Source organism: Ceratotherium simum, chromosome 5 (genome assembly GCF_057802395.1).
Source record: "Ceratotherium simum simum isolate JZ-2026a chromosome 5, ASM5780239v1, whole genome shotgun sequence".
NCBI classification, from domain to species: domain Eukaryota; kingdom Metazoa; phylum Chordata; class Mammalia; order Perissodactyla; family Rhinocerotidae; genus Ceratotherium; species Ceratotherium simum.
In genome coordinates this window covers 31,943,475-31,963,335 of record NC_141904.1, presented here as the reverse complement: position 1 = coordinate 31,963,335, position 19,861 = coordinate 31,943,475, and the positions used below count along the sequence as shown (strand labels likewise).

Genomic DNA, 19,861 nt, shown 5'->3' with positions numbered 1-19,861 from the left:
ATCAATATGACTTAAGACTGTTAATGTTAATCTTGATCACCTGGCTTGAGATAGTGTTTGTCAGAAATCTCCAGTATAAAGTTACTCTTTTTTTTCTCCCTTTCTATAATATATTCTCTGGAATAAAGTCACTATGTGCACCCCAAACTTAAGGACTGGGAAGTCATGCTCCATCTCCTGACGGTGGAATATCCATATAAATTATTTTGCATTCTTCTATATAAGAGATTTCTCTATTGCCCCCATTTATTTACATATTCAGTCATTTATTTATATCAGTATGGACTCATGGATATTTATTTTATACTCTGGGTTATAATCTAATAACACTTTCTATGAACTGAATTATGTTCCCCGCAATTCATATGTTGAAGCCCTAACCCCCAATGTGATGGTATTTGGAGATGGGCCTTTGGGAAGTAATTAGGTTTAGATGAGGTCACAAAGGTGAGGGCCCTCATGATGGAATTAGTGCCCTTATAAGAAGAAACATCAGAGAGCTTTCTCTCTCTTTCTCTGCCATGTGAGAACACAGCAAGAAGGTGGCCATCTGCAGGTGGCTAGGAAGAAGGCCCTTACTGGGGAACAGAATTGATTGGTTTTGGACTTCCCAGCTTTTCCAGTACTGTGAGAAATAAATTCCTGTTTAAGCCACCCAGTCTATGGTAACCATCTGTATCCATGTTAAACTAAACATGAGTTCATACTGTTGTCTCCACCTATTACCATTACCCCATTGTAGAGTAGCCCAACTCCTTTCCTTCCTTATCTGTAACCTTCCACTTCAACAGTGAGAAAGCTGGCTTTTGCCATCTGCCATCCATTTACTTAATTGTTCAGTTGCAGTATATACACGTATAGCGGTATCAGAACTGTTAACCTTTACCCCTAAGGGAAACAACTTTATTAACTAGAGTATAGTCCTCATGTATAGTACCTTTGCCTGTGATCTTACTGCCTCCAAAATATGGAAAGCTTGTGAATTTGCATGCCATCCTTGTGCAGAGGTCATGCTAATCTTCACTGTATCATTCTAATTTTAGCATATGTGCTGACAAAGTGAGAACAATGATCAGACTTTGTTACAATATGACCACTGTAGGAAAGAAGAATATGCTTATCTACACGCAAAGCCTTTTAACATATGTCATGTCGTTTAATTTACTTTGTTCTATTTAAAGGAAAGAAGTCCCCCTCCCAACTTATATAAATCATCATATTACTGAATTATTTAAGAATTATCACAATGTTCATATTTTAAAATATTTTGAAAGACTACTAGGTATAATAGTTTCCTTGTTTACCTCATTTAGTGAGTAAATAAGAATCATTGGCAATTAGCAACTTAATTGTTTATATATCATTAAGGGACTACTAATAGAATTTAAAAATCTAAACAGTTTGTCTTTTTAAAATTAGATTAAGCATCTTTCCTTCTTCGTCTTTCTTCCACCTTGTTTTCACTATCAATTTGTGAATTTATGCCTTTTTGAAACAGAGGTAGTACTTAGGTAAATTTGAGTCCGGCCTCCTTTCAAAGGCTGCTGATTCTGAGTTATGTTTAACTTATTTATTTATTAAAATATTTATAAAAAAATATACATTGTCCTTGCTATCTACCTAACTCCATACTACCCCTGGCTTCCCTTAAAAATTTCTTCCAGCTTTATTGAGGTATTATTGACAATTAAAATTTATATATATTTAAGGTGTACAAGTGATGTTTCGGTGTACATATACATTGTGAAATAATTACCACAGTCAAGCTAATTAATATATCCATCACCTCACAGAGTTACCTTTTTTGTGTGTGTGTGGTGAGAATACTTGCAATCTACTCTTTTAGTAAATTTCAAGTATATAATACATTATTATTAACTACAGTCACCACTATGCTGTACATTAGGTCAACAATAATAAATAAAAAAATTTTTTTTATTGAAGTATAACTTACAATTGCTGTAATTTTTACACACTTAATTGTAGATGTTTTAAACTTTGCCATAAGAGCCTGTATTTTTGTTAAATATCACAAAGCTATGTTCTATTTAATCATTAAAATATTTTAGATGACCAAATCACATGGAATAAACATTTTTTTAATAGAGAGTAATTTTTTTGTTTGGGAAAAATAAAACCCATTTTAAAGTGTGTGTATATGTACTATTTTTCTTTCTCTTAAATGAAGCATTGCTACCTGTAACTTTCTGTACTTTTCTAAATGTGGTGGGGCTCACTTTAAGTGGAGACATTGGAGACTATTACAAGACAGTGAACTATTTTACCATGATTTTCAAACAAAAATTACCAAAAAACCCTATAATATTTGCAAATAGTGATTGAATCAATGACCCAGCCATATTTCCCAAGGCTGGGTACTTTTTGAAGATGAAAAACACATGTGTAGGTTTTCTCATAAGAGTCTGCATTAGTTTTCTAGGGCTGCCGTAACAAAATGCCACAGACTGGGTAGCTTAAACAAATGTATTTCCTTACAGTTCTGAAGGCTGGAATTCCAAGATCAAAATGTTGGCAGATTTGGTTTCCTCTGAGGCCTCTCTCCTTGGCTTGCAGATGCCAAGATTCCGCCTTCTTCCTGCCGCTTCACACGGTTGTTCTTCTGTGTACACACACTCCTGGTGCCTCTTCCTCTTCTTATAAGGACACCAGTCACTGGATTAGGGCCCACTCTAACAGCATCATCTTAACTTAATCATTTCATATAGACCTTATCTTTAAATATGATTACACTCTGAGATACTGGGGATTGGGACTTCAACATATGAATTTCAGGGTGATACAATTCAGACTATAACAAAACATTTTGCTGTGGCTTCTAGAAATCAGACTCTGTTTTCTGTTTGTCACTGCTTTTAGTTGTAATTATGAAACTCTTACCTTAGAGGATATTTAAAGTTTGATCCCAGAGGCAAAGTGTTAGTTGGCAATTGTGTTGTTTGTCTTCTATTTCTCTTTCTTATTCTCTTCCAGAGAAGTGATTCTCACTCTTTTTCAGGGACCCATGGACAGCTTTGGGAATCTGATAAAAGCTATTATATCAGTTAACTTTGACAAACCATCTCAAAACTTAGCAGCTTAATATAACAATAACATTTTTTTTTTTCCCCTCAATACACTGTGTCTTGGCAAATTGGGCTGGTCCCAACTGGGATTGCTGATCAGAGTGTTGGCTGGGCTCACCTATGCATTGTGGTCACCGGGTTCTCAATAGCTTCACTCACAGATCTGGTGGCTGGCTGGCTGTGGGTAGGGGCGGTGGAGGTAATTCGACCAGGTATTGCTCATCATCCGGCAGGCAAGCCTGGGCTCAATCACTGGGTTGTGTTGGTAGAGTTTTCAAGAGCAGGAAGAGAGAGCAAGCCCCAAATAGTAAGTACTTTTCAAGGCTCTCCTTGCGTCACTTTTGTTGATGTCTTTTTGGCCGAAGCCAGTCATATGGTGAAGCCCAGATTCAAGGGGTGGAGAAGTAGACTCCATCTCTTGATAGGAGGAGCTGCAAAGGCACAGGGCAAAGGGGCATGCCTGTGTGAATGAGAGGAGTTTGTGGTCTGTAGTGAGAAGAAGGAGGAAATGTAGTGATGAGAAAAATAAACTGGGTGAACTTTATTCTTACAAATGTTTTCCCCTACATTGAGTAATTATCTTTTGAGAAAAAATGAAGGCTGTCCTCCAAAGAAGTACAGATGCTGGCTGTTGAGAGTGAAAGCACACTGGGAACAGGACATGGAAAAGGGGTCTGAGGGGATATTGGTGGAGCATGCAGAGCGTCTGCTTCATGAGCTTTTGGAAATAGAAAACAAATCTTCTGAGTTCTCAGTAGATTAAAACATGAGAAATCTGTCTGTGGGGAGCCCAGGACGTTTTTCCTACTGAGGACATTATTCCTCGTTAAGGCACTTTTTAATGTGAACAGTTGACCAGGTAACAATATGGGTCACTTTTTATACACTGAGAACCAGCAGAGCCCTGGAAATTTCCCCATTGCCATATTGAACTCAAAAGTACTAAATATGAAAATGCTTAACTGAGAGACCTAGAAACCATACCTTGCTCTGCAATTACATAATGTAAATCTTAAACCAGGAATTCTTCTCCATAATCTCACAAGAATAGCAACTCCTTGGTTATGCTTAACAGTCAATACTGATTTATATCTACTCTAATTGTTCTGATACCAGTTTCTTTATATCTTAATCCACTGTCAAAGTTAACCATTAATTCCCACTCCATTAATTTACAGGGCTGAGCACAGTCCTCAGTACATATCATAGAATTCAATTATCAGACTACTTAATTTAGGGTGTTTGGGTGTTGGGTGGTTTTAACACTTTGCTGAGTTTCATTCTACAAATATGATAGAGGAAACTTCTGTTAGTCCAAAATACCCACAGGAACTATGCTTCTCTTCACATTAAAAAAAAAAAAAAGTCAAACCCATAAACCCTCACAGCCTAACTTCATTTAAAGGCAGATAGCATTTTTGTCCAAATTGGAAATGCAATTTTAGAAGAGACGAACGTGTTGGATGTTGTCATTTCTTGCAGCATATTTAAATATGATCTTCCCCCTACTTTATAAGCTGGAGTTGAATAGCAAAGGGAGGAGGCCATATCAGTCAGTTTTTCCCGTAATAATGCTGCATAAGAAATCACCACAAAAATCTCAGTGGCATTCAACACTAAGCTTTTATTGTCAGACTCACAGGTCTATGGGTCCTCTTGGCTGGTTCTCCTTCAGGCTGCAGGTTTATCTGTTGTCTGGGGCAGATCTGCTCCATGTGTCCTATCCTGGGCCCAGGCTGGTGGGATAGCAGCCACTGTGATATGTTCTTCTCTTGGTAATGGACAGAAGCTCCTAGAGGGACAAATGAAAGCACTTAATACCTGTTAAGACTAAAGCATTGGTCTGGTGCACTGTGACTTCCACATTCCATTGGCCAAAGCAAAACAACACAGTCAAAACCAAAGGCAGGAGTGGGTAGTGAACACTGGCCCTGAAGAGGCCACAGCAAGGTTGGGATGTACAAAATCTCCAGAAAAGTAAAGAATTGAGGTAAACAGTTCCATCTACCACAGAAGGGTGGTTGTTTCTGGAAATAGAAACTTCCTTGGACACTTAATATGCAACGTTTATATGGTTTATTGATATTTAGTGCTTAAACTGGAATTGCTTGATTGTGCTTCTTAATTCGTCTGAGTCTGGGAGAATTCAAAGATATCTTTTAATATGTTTACTTGAAATAGTGATAAAGAGTTTCAAATATTTTTTTCTTATATCTCCAACTATAGCTTGAAAACTGGACTTCTTTCTGTGCCAACTTCTCCCTTTTCAGCGTCTATTAACATCATTATTTTAATTCAGCCCTGAGGTACTGAAGAGTGAGCCGTATGGGGAGAAGGCTGACGTCTGGGCAGCAGGCTGCATCCTTTATCAGATGGCGACTCTGAATCCTCCCTTCTGTAGCACCAACATGCTCTCCCTGGCTACAAAAGTAAGCAACAGTGGGAGGCAAAGGGTCTTGTGTTGCTAAAAAAGCCATTGCTCTTCTTAAATAGAACTTTTGTGATTTTTATAAAACTGTCAGTTAAAAGCAGGCATTGTTTTATTAACCACATGATCCAGTTTATTTTTTCCCCTTTCTTCTAAATATACATCATGTGCTATGGCACATTTTCCCTTATAATTGTATTCATCTATCATAGAAAATTATAAAAATAAATATATTTTATTTTTAATTGTGGTTTGGACTACCCACAATTCAGCATATTATATTATCCTACACATCATTTATTATGAATTTGAGGTTAACTTGAACTCAGCTTGAAGAATACAATTCCATGCTCAAGAACTGTTTCATTGACGTTAATTTTTAATTTGTTGGGACGTTTTCATTTCTGATTACAATTTGTGCACAAAGCTATAATGCTTATCAAGTAACTTATGTTGTGGCCAAGTATTACCACTCAAAGCTATCGATGGCCCCTTTACTTCCATCACTCTGATCTTTTTATTTTGCAGATCGTGGAGGCGGTGTATGAACCAGTGCCAGAAGGCGTCTACTCTGAAAAAGTGACAGATACCATCAGCAGGTAATTAGTCTCACAACCTTGACCATATAGGGATTATCAAGAAATACCTTGTATCTATGTAAATTCGCTATGTAAATATTCATGAAAAGGAAGGGCTCCCAAATAATCCAAACCTAGAAAAATGTTTGTGCATCATCAGTAATTGTGACCATTTGGAAGCCACCAAAGTGTCTAAGACGAAGTAGTGCATTCACGTAGAATGTTGTGCAGCCACTAGAATGATTATTTGCAAAGCTTTGTATCAACCTGTGAAACACGTAGGATGCGAAGCTAAGGAAAACAAACAGGATGGAAAGCTGTTGATAACTATGACAAAAACCATAAAATATGCATGAATGTGGCAAAAGCCAGGACAAGAACATATAAAACTGGAAAAGGCCATGTTAGATGATAAAATTGTAAGCATTTTTTCGTTTCTATTTTTAAATCACCAGTGTTAAGTTTTATAAGTTTTCAAAGAGAGAAAGAAGTGTTTCTGCTATCATATAGTAGGAGTTTAATGGAAGTCATTGTCCTGATGCAGTTGCAAAGTTCTGACCCCACAGGGCCTGTCCCAGCTGACCTCTCACCTCATCCCCTCCCACTTTTCCTCTGCTCACTCAGCTCCATTCACTGGGCGCTCCATGCTAGTCCTGGCATGTACCTTCTCTCTGGACCTTTGTCCTCGCTCTTCCCTTTTCCTGAAACTCTCTTCGCTCTGATACATGCATGGCACAGGCTGTCACTTCCCTTGGGTCTCTGCTGAAATGTCCCCCTATCAGAAGCCCGCCTGATACCTCCACAGCTTCTCTGCACTCTCTCACCCCCTTGCCTGCTTTGTAAATCTCACAGCACCCATCACCCCCGACGTGTTATACATGTGCATGCAGACTTGTTTCTTTATTGTCTGTCTCTTCTCCACCAGAATGAAAACTCCACAGGAGCAGGAACTTTTTCAGTCTAGTTCATAGCTGTTTAGTGCCCAGAGCAATGCCTGGTATGAGGAAACTCTTAACAAATACTGGTTGTATGAATAAATGACTCTCGTTTATCTGGCTGATCATTATTTCTGGATTATCTTTATGCACTTAAGTTGGTTCAAGGTTACTTCTCTGCTCCACTGAGCTGAGTCAAATTCCCATTATTATTATAGAAATCCTAGAGTCACCCCAGATAGAATCTTTATCCATGCCCCTGCCCAGTTCCCTTAGAACCTGGTTTAGTATCTATCCTAGCACTTAGCACCATCTCTGATGGAATGGATTAGATGGATTACTGTGGCTGTGCCCTTTTCCCTTTGGTTTCTCCTTCAGCCTGTTGTTGTACATTAATAGGTACTCCTCACATGCTTGTAGGATTATATCTTGAATCTTTCCTTGTTTAGCACAGTGCTGCCCTACAGTACCAAGAGCCTCAGGTCTAATAACTGCAGATTTTGAAGAAACAATTTGACCATTCTTTCTGCATCTCTGTTTCCTCATCCAGTAAAATGGGGATCGTAATAGTACCAACCTCATCAGGCTGGTGTGCTGATTGTACAAAGTAATATATGCAAAGCACTTAGCATAGAGCTTGGCAAATGGTAAATACTTGATCAATGTTGACAATTATCATTGTTAATATTATGGGAAATGAGCTGAAACTCTTTCTAAATCATCTGAATTCCAAATATACTGGATCATGCCCTGTTGCTAATGCATCCAGACAAATGTACTTAAACTACTCATCTCCACAATTGGTTCCTGTTCTCTGCTATTTGTGTTTTGGAAAGTGCCTTAAAAATTCAAGAAGTCTCCAGAGATGTCAAGACAAGAGTACCAGATTTACTCATTTCGTTTTTCCTTTTCATAGGTATTTGAGTGCCACAAAGAGCAGGAGAAGAGTAATGCAGAGACAAAGTACAGAGTCATTATTGATTTTGTGGCACTAGGAAAACAGAACTGTAATTTGCTTCTGACAGGTTCCCTGGCTGTTGGTATCCATGCTTCTTGGGGCTAAGAGGCTAGAGGAGGAGTCAGATAGCAACATTATCATGTAGAAGATCATCGATAGGTTCTGGAATCTAATAGATTCTAATCCCTACTCTTCCATTCACTTTAACCTTCCCAAGCCCCACTTCTCTCATCTGTGACATTTGGGTAACAATAGTAACTACTCATTGGCTTGTTTTGAAGCCTAAATAAGATAATGCTTCTGATGCTCTTAGCACAGTACCTAGCATGTAGTGAGCCCTCAATAAATTTAGGTATTGTTATTAATAATATTATTATTTATGGAATTAAGTATATAAAACAAATTATGATAAATTCGATGAGGGATGGTATGTGGGCCAATGAGAGATTACAGAAGGACTTGGCCTAGTCTGGGGATTTGGGAACAATTTCTATGAAGAAAAGACATGTGATCTGAGACCTGGACAATTACTAATTCTGAAATAGTAAACAGAGTGGAGAAGACATTTCATAGACCAGCATCTGTGAAGTCTTTCCTGAGATAAAGAGCTTGTTAATTTGAGGATCTGAAAGAAATTGGAGATGTCACATGTTAAGTAAGAGAGAGAATAGCTATCGAATGATTAGGGCCCGGGGAGGCTGCCAGGGGCCAGAGTGACTAGGTCCTATAAGCCACATTGAGGGTTTTTGAATTTTTTTTCTGATTGCCCATATTTTATATATATATATATATTTTAGATTTTATAATATATATATTTTATTGAAGTATAATTGATACACAATATATTCAACAAGGAGTTGATATCCAAAATATATAAAGAACTCATACAACTCAATATCAAAAAGCAATCTGATTAAAAAATGAGCAGAGGACCTGAACGCATACAAATGGCCAAGAGGCCCATGAAAAGATGCTCAACATCACTAATCATCAAGGAAATGCAAATCAAAACCACAATAAGATATCACCTCACACCTGTTAGAATGGCTACTATCAAAAAGACAAGAAATAACAAGTGTTGGCAAGGATGTGGAAAAAAGGAACGCTTGTGCACTGTGGGTGGAAATGTAAACTGGTGCAGCGAAAATGGAAAACAGTATGGAGGTTCTTCAAAAAATTAAAAATAGAACTACTGTATGATTCAGCAGTTCCACTTCTGGGTATTTATTCAAAGAAAACGAAAACACTAGTTGGAAGAGGGCTTTGAATTTTTATCTCGAGTACTGAGGAGAGGACTGAAGGGTTATTAACAGGCTGGGACATAGTGAAAATTTCTTCTTTAGCAAAGATCGTGCTGGCTGCTCTACGGGAAATAGACTGGAGAGGAATGAGAGTGGGAGGGAGAAGCAGGTCCAGCTGTCCGCTGAAAGATGATGGCAGCTTTGACTGCAGTAGTGGTGGTGTTGACGGAGAGAAGTGGGGTTGTTTCCACTGTGGGTTGGAAGTTGAGTCAGCAAGTTTTGGGATACAATCATAAGAGGATTAAAAAAGACTTCAGTTATTCCATTCAGAAAATGGGATGACATTGAAAATATGAAAACAACTGGATTCATTCTGTGGAACTTCAGAAAATGGAGCCAAGACCATGGAGTGGAAGTTCCCAGGAGGCCAAGGTCAGCACACCATTAGGAAGTGTATGTCACAATTAGAGCTACCAACAGTAGAGCAGGCTGCTGGATGGGTGGTGAGTTCCCTGTTAACAGAATGTTTAAGAGGGTGAATGATCACTATTAGGGGACTCCAGATTAAATGTTTTTGAGGACATTTTTAATTCAAAATACTAAAACACCATAATAAGTAAGAAGTGACAGTTTAATTTTATAGCTGACTATAAGTTAAGATTGCAGTATGCATTCTATAACAGATGTTGTTTTCATCTAAAGTTGTTCAAGACTCGTTGTCTGGGTTCGCATCACAAATAAAGTTTTATCTTGAGAAAACTTGACATAAAACCCAAATCAGTTGTGAGCTGCATGCAATTACATATTTAATTTGCTTCAGAGTTTTGGTCTTTAAAAACTAAGTTTCAAAAGAATTAGGGAACGAATTGAATTTTCTACTTTATTAGTTTCTTATTTTCTTCAGGAAATTGATGCAAGGGACACGTAAATGCAAAAGTGTTCCTAATGATCATTTATGACTCAGCACATCGGCCTCAGAGCCATTCACTAGGATGGAGCCTTTGAAATATAGGACAACCATTGATGGGAAAGTTCACTAGACTCATTCTTAATTTTAAACCAAGTGTTGTTTCCAATCACATATGTCTTCTTTCTTCTGCTGCTTTACTCTCTTCTCATTTTTACCTTCTTCATCTTGTCAAGTAGAGCTCACACAGTTTGTATTTCTGATGTCCAGCATCTTTGCTTTTTCCTGTTTGTTCATCTGGTTTACAAGCACATTTGTCATTGGAACTTTTCTTTCCTAGCAGGCTTTGAAATTGGGAGAATAACTTAGCAACTCTGAAGAGTTTGGGGCAAAAAATAAATATATTTTGTTGCTCTGCTCAGTACCAGCCTTACTATTTTTACCTTCCAGTACACTGTTAAGAGAGTATTGTCTGTTTACTTTTTAAAAAGGAAGAACATTTCCTTTTATGCACAAAATATTCCACTTGCCTTATTTTTCTCTATTTGTGCCTGGTTGCGTAAGCTGTCTGGCGCTTTGTTTCACAGGCCATCGTGACGACTAACGAGGTTAATGTTTTCAGCTAGTTCTAAGAACAAGTGGATCTTTATATTTTTCACCATACCTTCAACTCTTTGTATCTTAAACATGAAATGAATACTATCAAATATTGTATCCCTCTAATTCTTTCTATCTGGTCTTGCAGAGCAGAGTGGGGACAAAGTGGGTGGGGTGAGTGGAACATCCCAGAATTTTTTTTAGAATATGATTTTCTGCTTATTTGATTAGAGAATCATTGAAGCATTTGGTTGCTCTTAAGAATTTCTCTGAACTATCTAAGCAGGAGGCATTTCAAAGCAATGAGGCTAAATGGGAACTTCTGGTAGTAAATGTTCCTGGGAGTCCAAAAGTCTGTGAGCAAATGTTTTGGGTTATGGAAAGGTAAATTCTTAGATGTTAGGCTACATTCATTCATTCATTCATTTGCTTGTTCATTCATTCATTCATTTGCTGAATACCTATCAAGACCCAGATTCCATTTTACATGCTGGGGAGATCATGGTGAAGGGGACACATGTGCCCCCTCTCAAGAAGTTTCCGGTTTCTAGTGGTGAAACAGACAATTGCAATACAATAATTATAGTAGTTTTAGGTACTTAAATATAGACAAGTGCAGTGAGAATTTATAAAAGAGGGATGATAAGTCTATCTGAGGGTGGTCCACGAAGTCTTCCTAATGGAGAGTTGGAAAAGAGTGGAATTTTTGGCAAGCACATAAGGGATGTGGTTTGGGAAAGGGCAGATACCATCAGCAAAAAACAAATTCAAGTAGGGGGAATAAAATGAGTAAAGAAATGGGGGCATTGGAAAGCTGTGGGCTGTGTGGGAAAGTGTAGGTTGGAGTGTTTGGTAGGTTGCTGAGGAGGGTGGGAAAGAGGGAGTGAGGCTGTGGAGGGAAGTAAGGGCTAGTTCAAGAAGGGGCTTGTATGGGAATATTAATTTTGCCCTATTGGGCCATGAGTGGCTGTTGAGGAATCCTGAACAGAGAATTGATGTAGTCAGTTTTGGAATATTATTCTGGTAGCAGTTTACAATAAGCATCAGAGGTGGACAAGAGATGAACATGTCATTTAGGAGACTGTTTCAGTTGTCCAAGCAAATGATGATGAAATAGGCCAATAGCCATGGGATTAGAGGGGAATGATATGGATTTAAGAAATATTTAGGAGGTAGAAGCCACAGAACTTGGTGTTGGTTAAATGTGGGCGAGGATGGAGGAGAAATAAAAGTGTGGATTTTCTTTTCAATTTATTGAGCTTTTAGAATGTGCCAGCACTTTACAGAGATGACTTCATTTAATCATGATACCAACTTGATGAGGTAGATCCTGTGATTATCCCGTTTTATAGATAGGCTAGCTGAGACTTAGAACCTAAATCTTGCCCAAGATCAGAGTTAGTAAAGGGTGAGTCAGGATGTAACCCCACCAATCTGACCCAGGGCCTGCATGTCTACTAAAGGTGTTAAATTGTATCTCACTGTGGTTCCTTTTTCAGTGATGGCGAATACAGGATGGGGAGTAACTTTGGGAGAGAAGGAGATGACTAAATGCCAGAACAGAGCCCATTCTGGTTCCCACTTACTGTAATATATAACCATGTAATTTGTAAAGCTATCTTATGTTGCCTGTTTGATTAAAAAAAAGCTCAGCTGATAATTCAACTGCTAATATTACTTTGAATCAGTTTAAATATCTGCAGACTAAGAATTTAGTCTAATGCACTAATGAAAGGCTTAGATGCTGGGTTTTTTTGCTCATATGATGGTCATAACCAACACTAGGTCAACCACACATTTTTATTAGCTTTAATCCCTTTTGCTAATTAAGTGAGGGTAGATGAAAAAACAGATTTAATTAGAAGGTGAAACTTAACAACTTAGCTTCTTTTGTGATTATCAGCAAAAATAAGAAAATTGAATGCAAATATGTCATTGCCACACAGGGTTGGCTTCACATGCCTACAACCAGTGCACGGGTTCCCCTGCTCAAAATGGTCCTGTTCTTGGGGTTTAAGGCTCTGCATTCAAGGTCATGAATTTCTTAATAATTTTATCTTTGAATTTGTGTTTTGGAAGTGAAGTCTGATGGAACAAGGAGCATGTGTGTTGGGAGCTTGGAGCCTCAGTTCGTGTGTGGTCCCTCCAGCTCCCTCCTGCCTCCCGGGCATAGATTCTCAGCCATCCCCTCCCAGCTCCCTGGGCCCTCTTTGGCCTCCAGCTCTATCTGCCTGTCCCTGTCCCATCATTACTGCTGCTCGCTACCTGCTATGGGGATTGCGTGTGTCAGCGGGGGAGGCCTGTGGTCCACCTTTACCCTCCTTCCCTGGCAGAGTGTGCATGTAGGAGAGGAGAGGGTCAGGGTGGAGCATGTGCCCTGCTGAGTCTTGGGGCAAGGCAAAGAAGAGGTCATCCCTGACCGGGCTGGCAGCACCATGGCGCACTCAGTGGCTGACTCAGTGGGGGCCTCTTGCCCACCCCCAAGCCAGGTACCAAGTGTGTCCTGTGGACATGGAGGCTGCAATCTCTGGGGATCTCCTGTCTACCATCAATTGGGAGGCTGGACTGTGGGAAGGAGAGATTGGCTTCCCTACTCTCTGCTGAGGCCCCACATTGTTATTTTGCACTAGGCACCCCCAAAATTACGTAGCTAGCCCTCTCTCCACAATCTCCTGCCTTACTTTGTATATAATAGATGCACAGACTGAACTTTGTTAAATATGAATTCAGCAGATGTATAAATGCCTGTTAAAGCCATAGTTCAATCCAACTGCCTTAGAACTTGAAAAGAAACAGCATAAAGATAAAGCATGAAATGATAAAGTAATGTCTTAAAATCTGATTAAGACGTGTGTATTTTACTCATGGTTAATAAACTCAGTAAGAAAAAATAATTAGCAAATTAACATGTTAGAATTTTATTTTGACTTCTGTGGTGAGGAATAATTGTGTATAATAATTCTTAAATCTTGCTTAGAGACATCAGCATACGTGAAAGTTGTATTAACTATGGGTTGCTAAATTAAATACAAGATGTGAAGAATTACATCTTTTTCTCCAAGTCCAAACAAGTTAAATTTTATTGAGAAGGACACTTGACTTCAGTGAATTTAGAGAATTTGAATTAAAAAAATAGACAAAATATTATAGTGAGTGCCAGAGGTATTTAAAGCATGCTAAGCAATGTTCTTGATAATTGGTTCCATAGCATCTAGAATAGCCTTCTATTAGTGTTTAGCTGTGACATGAACAATACTTCCTTTAGTAGGCTGATATTTCCTATTTCCAGAGTTGCGGAAAAATTAGCATGCAATGTGTCAAATTAGCTACTTAAAAAAATACTACAAACATCTTAAACCTCTAGGTAACTGGATTGTGTTTTACTTTTATGACTTCATGTTTTGTAAGACTCTCAGTAATCAAGTTGTGTTGATATTGCCACTATACAGCTAGAAAAGTCCAAGGCCAATAAGTTGTGACCTCCCAGAAACCAACCTTCCTTTAGGTGCATCAGGGGTGATCATCAAGGCCTATGCTATTGGGATCCATCTTTGTTTCACTGACCAGTGAATTGCCAGTGACTTTAGAAAATAACCAGTTCACACAGGAGAAGATGACCCCATCTGCCTATCCTGAGACCTGAGGAACAGCTTCACGCTCAGCCTGTAATACTTGCCTGCCAGCCTCATTGCAAAGAGAGCAGTGCTGCCTCCCTCTCCTTCCCAAAGTTTCCAAATGCCTTTTGAGAAGTCTTGGATTCAAAACTATGCTTGATGTCCATCTTGCCTCAGATTCTCTTGGCTGCAAACACTATGATGGACACAGTGGAATTTAGCCACACTCGTGGCCTGGTCCCCACATTGACCAGAGTGCAGTGATTAGCTTATCTTCTTTTAGGTGCCTCACTCCTGATGCAGAAGCCCGCCCAGATATTGTGGAAGTCAGCTCCATGATATCGGATGTCGTGATGAAGTATTTAGACAACTTATCTACATCCCAGCTGGCCTTGGAGAAGAAGCTGGAACGGGAACGCAGACGCACACAGAGGTATTTTATGGAAGCCAACCGGAACGCAGTCATGTGTCACCATGAGCTGGCTCTGCTATCTCATGTAAGTGCAAATCTTTCAATCTCTTCATGGTGCTTTCTGATAGGCTGTTTGAAGTTGTTCTTGCTTGTCTTAAGGAAGATTCATCTTAAGTTAGGAAAATATTAATTGCTACATGTAATATTTCACTATTATGTAGTTACATGTTTGCATCCACTTCTATATCTTATAATTAAAATTAAAATAAGTCAGTATAACTGATTTTCCAAGGAACTAACCGTAATTTATTGTATATTATAAAACCAGAGGTATCAAAAAGATCTCTTAGCAATTCTTTGAATGTATGTTATGATCTTTGTATAAATAGTGAATGCTTATATATAATGTCTTCAGCAATCTGATTTTGGGAATATGGATGAAAATGTTGTGTGTTAATTCAGAGGAAAGAGTAATATTTGCTTAAAGTGTTTTCTTATTAGTCAGTGTAATTGCTTTCATTACACTTTGTGTTGGTAATAATGTCACCATGCTTCAAACTGGAATACGTGCTTTTATTTTTCTTGTCGGTAACTGTTATATTATTTTGATATTGAAGTTTATTTCTGAGCATAGCTTGAAAAAGGGATGCCAGAGCTACAAATTTCACAGGTGCAAGTGATTGTGCCAGTGATGCTCTTGTTGCTGTCTCTCATTTTTCGTCTTCTGTGCCTTTGTTGGATCATGACTGTGACCCATCCTTCGCTCATGCTCTGGGCTCCCCCAGCAGGGATCTAGGAAGGGACCCTTTAATCCAGTAAACATTCTTTTCTTCCCTCCCAGGGTGTGGGCCCCAGGCAATAGGGTCATAACGTCATTCTTGGTTAGGGTACCTCGTCGTTAAATTCCTTTCCAGGACCCTCAAGACCTGCTCTGCCTCATCTAGGAAAATTGTATGAAATGTTGGTCTCAAAGAAGAGGCAGTCCTGATTTCTTGAATAACAGCATTTCCAGCGAACTCCTTTCTTTTTGGAAAGAAAGCATTACTGTTTGGTGGTTTTGTGTTGATGTACTTGGAATCCAGAAGTTGAAAATTCAATATAGTTTTCTTTTGGGGGAAAACTAATCTTCATTGCCTTAAATGCTAAGCCCAGCTGTAATTTCACAGAACAATCCATGGTAATTATCTAAGGCCTTGGTTTACATTTAGGAGCATATAACTTGGAGTTGTAGCTTTTGTGGGCACAGTTAAATCTTATACACAGGGAATAAGAGTGCACTTTGCTTGTTATTTTACTAGCTGACTTCATAAAAAGTAAGCAACAATGAGAAACACATCATTCTATGGATATCATGTTGCATTCAGAGTATAATATTTCCAGTAAACTAAAATGTAAGAGATTTAGCCATTTCTATATATCTTAAGTATTTGGAGCCTTCTATTAAGTTCTGCACTGCAAAGCTACTTAGCCAATTTCCAGTTGGATATAAGAGAGTCGGTTTATGTTAGATTCATGTAGCTGATGTGGGAGTGGGTGGAGTTAGTTTGAAATCTAACAGCAGAAATCTTCTTATCTTTAGCAAAATACCTTGAGAGGGACCATTTTATTTATTTATTTATTTTTACTTTCCAGCTTTTTAAAAAAAACTCTTTATGGTGGAAAATTTCAGATATTTATAGAAGTAAAGAGAGTGTTTCGTGTACCCATACACCAGCTTCAACAATTTGCTACTTTGGACCAGTTGGTGTCATCTCTATGCCCACTTACCACCCACTCCCAAATCCAAGATACCATATCATTTTATCCGTCAATATTTCAATATGTATTAGGAGGGCCATTTTGACTGTAGAAATCTAGTTCTCAGACCATGACTGGGTAAAACAAAGGGAGAACTCTACAGTCAATGAGGGAGTTTTGAGGTTCTAGGGGTTCTTTACTCATCTATGAATGAGGAGGAAAATATTACCTATTGCAGAAGGCAGTAGGATTAAAAGTTAATGTATTTGAATATACTGTCCCAATTAAAAAGTGGCATAAGTTGTAAGATAGCATCAATTATATAAAATAAGCCATGCTTGTGTTAGAAGAATAGTTTGTTGATGCAACTTGTTAATCTAGTACTAACTGGTCCATTAGTACTAAATCCAGGTATGTTATTCTTGCAGTTAATAAATACTTATTGAGCACCTGCTACTAGCCAGCCTCAATGCCCTCCTGGAGCATTCAGTCTTATGGAGACTATAGAGAAGTGCTTCACTTCAAAGCAAAGTTTATATTACTATTTTAAAGAGCCATAAAATAACTTCCTCTCTTGCACTATTTTAGGTATACTGATAATTTTTCATTTCAAGATTAATCAAATGTTAACTAAAAGGATAAAATGCAGCTTTATTAAGGAACTGAAAAGGAAATATGATTACAAAGGCAGCATGCAGTTAATTGGCATTATCTTCATTGTGTACCAATTATTATTTTTTAAAACTTATCTCTATGCCATCGCTGGCAGAAAAATTATAGGTGTAAAATTTTACACTTGTTTTTTTCTTAAGCAGTATTATGATATTATGATTGTTTCATTTCAAATATAGTGGAATGTTCTCCCAGAGCAGTTAATATCAATAATGCAATTTACACACTCCAAAGATAAATAATAGTCAAAGGAAGGAGAAATTAGTGGGTTCAGTAAAACTTTATGAATTCCCAGCACTGATAAAGAGATCTACTGTGAATTACTGAAATTTTGCAAATAGTGGGTAAGCAAACAATTAATAAGAAGCATGAAAGGCTCCTGTCTCATGGGGTGTATGCTATTTACTTTCACGTGTTAGCTTGTTCTTAATTATGAGAATTTTCAAAACAGACTAGTGAAGACGAATATTATTATATATATTTCAAAAGACAGAGACATCTTCACTAATAAGTTCATTCCTGTGTACTGCAGTTTACTCTCAATGAAAGTGAAGCAAGACTTTACTTTTTGAAGAATGTTATGCTTTCTAATTTTTCTAATTCAAAATAAGAGATCATAAGGAGAGCTCAGAGTCAAGAATGATAAGAATCAAGCAGAGAAAAATGAGGTGCCATTTTTCTTAAATGTGTAATAATAAAATGTTGAACCATAGAGGATATTGTGGCATTATAATAGTCAAAATCATGATTGGCGTTTTGGCACTGTACACAATGCATTAAACACACAGAATAAGTCCTCTTTAGGTATTATCTTATATTCCAGACGGAAAAATTGGTTACGGACATTTCTAGAGTGTGCTGCTTAGATCTTCACTGACAAATACAAGAATGAGTGTTTAAAAAATCCAGCCTGGGGGCCGGCCCGTTGGCGCAAGCGGTTAAGTGCGCACGTTCCGCTGCGGCGGCTCGGGGTTCGCTGGTTCGGATCCCGGGTGCGCACCGACGCACCGCTTGTTAAGCCATGCTGTGGCGGCGTCCCATATAAAGTAGAGGAAGATGGGCATGGATGTTAGCCCAGGGCCAGTCTTCCTCAGCAAAAAAGAGGAGGATTGGCATTGGATGTTAGCTCAGGGCTGGTCCTCCTCACAAAAAAAAAAAAAAAAAAAAAAAAAAAAAAAAAAAAATCCAGCCTGGAAAAATCTGGATAATCAATGGAAAACTTCAGTTTCATTCAGATTATTGAGATTTTGTGAATCCAGCTCTAGACTAATATTAACATGGGTGAATAAAGCATATTTCTACGTGTGCAAATGGAGCAGAGTTCACTGTCCCAGGGAGACTGAAGAGTAGTCATAAGAGAAGTATGTTCTTGCAGTGTGACTTTTTCTTATTTTCTCTTCCAGCCCTGGCCTCTTAAATTTAAATGGTCTGCTTCTCTTCTTGCTCTTCCCTTGAGTGAGCTCCATCCAGCTCTATGGTTTTTTATTTCATATGAATTTGGGTAAAAATTGGTTGTGCAAAATAGGAACTTTATTTTCTATAATCATATATCATTTTGTTTTGAACCCTGTTTCTGCTGATGGCAGAAAAAAGTGGATGTAACCATTATCATTTATATCAGTCTCTTTCGGTCTTAAAGTTTCTCTCCCATTTCAAGGATTCTCCTCTCCATTTCCTCCTCCCAAGATGGCAGCTGGGTGCAGGAGGAAGCTTAGGCATCCCTGTGCTGATGGGAGAGGGCCAGGGGCTCTGCATGCTGCCACCTTCTGTTGGCTCTGCTGACTTTAGATGAGGTGAACCCATCTCTTTGGCTTTGGGGCACCTACCTTGGCGTCTTTGGTTTGAGCTGACTTTTCCGTGGACCCCCATACAGTGATGACCTAGTGACCTCATCAGCCAGCACTACAGCCATCTTCTACATTCCCACTGTGGCACTCAGGAGCTTTGGATTCCCTCACATTCCATACGCAGCCCATGGGGAACTAACTGGGAGTGGGGGGCACTATGTCAGCCCCACCAAGCCAGGTATCTTCTTCATCTTTTCCTGTGCTTTTGTCCTAGGCGCCAGTCATTCAATTATCCATTCAACAAATATTTATTGAGTGCCTATTAGGTTTCAGGCACTATTCTAGGTGCTAGGGATACCACAGTGAACACAAGGTGTCTACCCTCATGGGCCTTATGTTAAAATGACCATAGTATATAGTGTGATGATGATCACGAAACTTCTCTGAAGCTTCCAGTCTTTTCTGGCTGCACCTGGATTTCTCCCTCAAACTCTCTGTGTGTTTCTACCAATTGCCCTACTCCACTCCCAAGGTTCACGTCTGCTGGAGAGGGTGTGAGGAGGAAAAACAAAGATGCTGTCAGCTGCCTTCTCATCTTCTATCCTCCTATCAGGCTCCTTCTCTAAGCTTCAGAAAGACTTCCCAGGCCTTAGTCCGCTCTGCCAGAAGCTGCCCTTCCTTCATGTCCTTCTCTTTCCTGAGCTATTGTTCATCTAGGCCTTCCCTTGGGTTTATAAGCCTCAGCCTCATGGCCTGGTCTCAATAGTAAAAGGCTCTGAGAGGAAAAGTATGCAAAATTTTCTAAGAAGGCAAAATACATTGAGATGTGTTTTACAGCATAATTCCCACATCCATTTTCTGAAGACCTCCAAAGCTACTTGTCTGATCTCTGCCTCTCCTGTGTGCCAGACC

General features: G+C 38.8%; 1 protein-coding gene and 1 non-coding gene across 9 annotated transcripts in view; one reads left to right on the top strand and one right to left on the bottom strand.

The window, feature by feature from the left end:
- NEK10 (NIMA related kinase 10) overlaps positions 1-19,861 on the top strand; it is a 225,098-nt gene that overhangs the window by 140,696 nt on the left and 64,541 nt on the right. For all 8 annotated transcript variants that reach the window (XM_087430638.1, XM_087430637.1, XM_087430634.1 and 5 more), the window contains 3 exons: positions 5,383-5,512; positions 6,040-6,110; positions 14,625-14,838. In XM_087430638.1, coding sequence (XP_087286764.1) covers positions 5,383-5,512; positions 6,040-6,110; positions 14,625-14,838 — 415 coding nt within the window. The remainder of the gene's footprint in view (positions 1-5,382; positions 5,513-6,039; positions 6,111-14,624; positions 14,839-19,861) is intronic.
- Positions 962-1,067, bottom strand: LOC147916993 (U6 spliceosomal RNA). Its single transcript, XR_015552398.1, has one exon. It is a non-coding gene; the product is annotated as a U6 spliceosomal RNA (small nuclear RNA).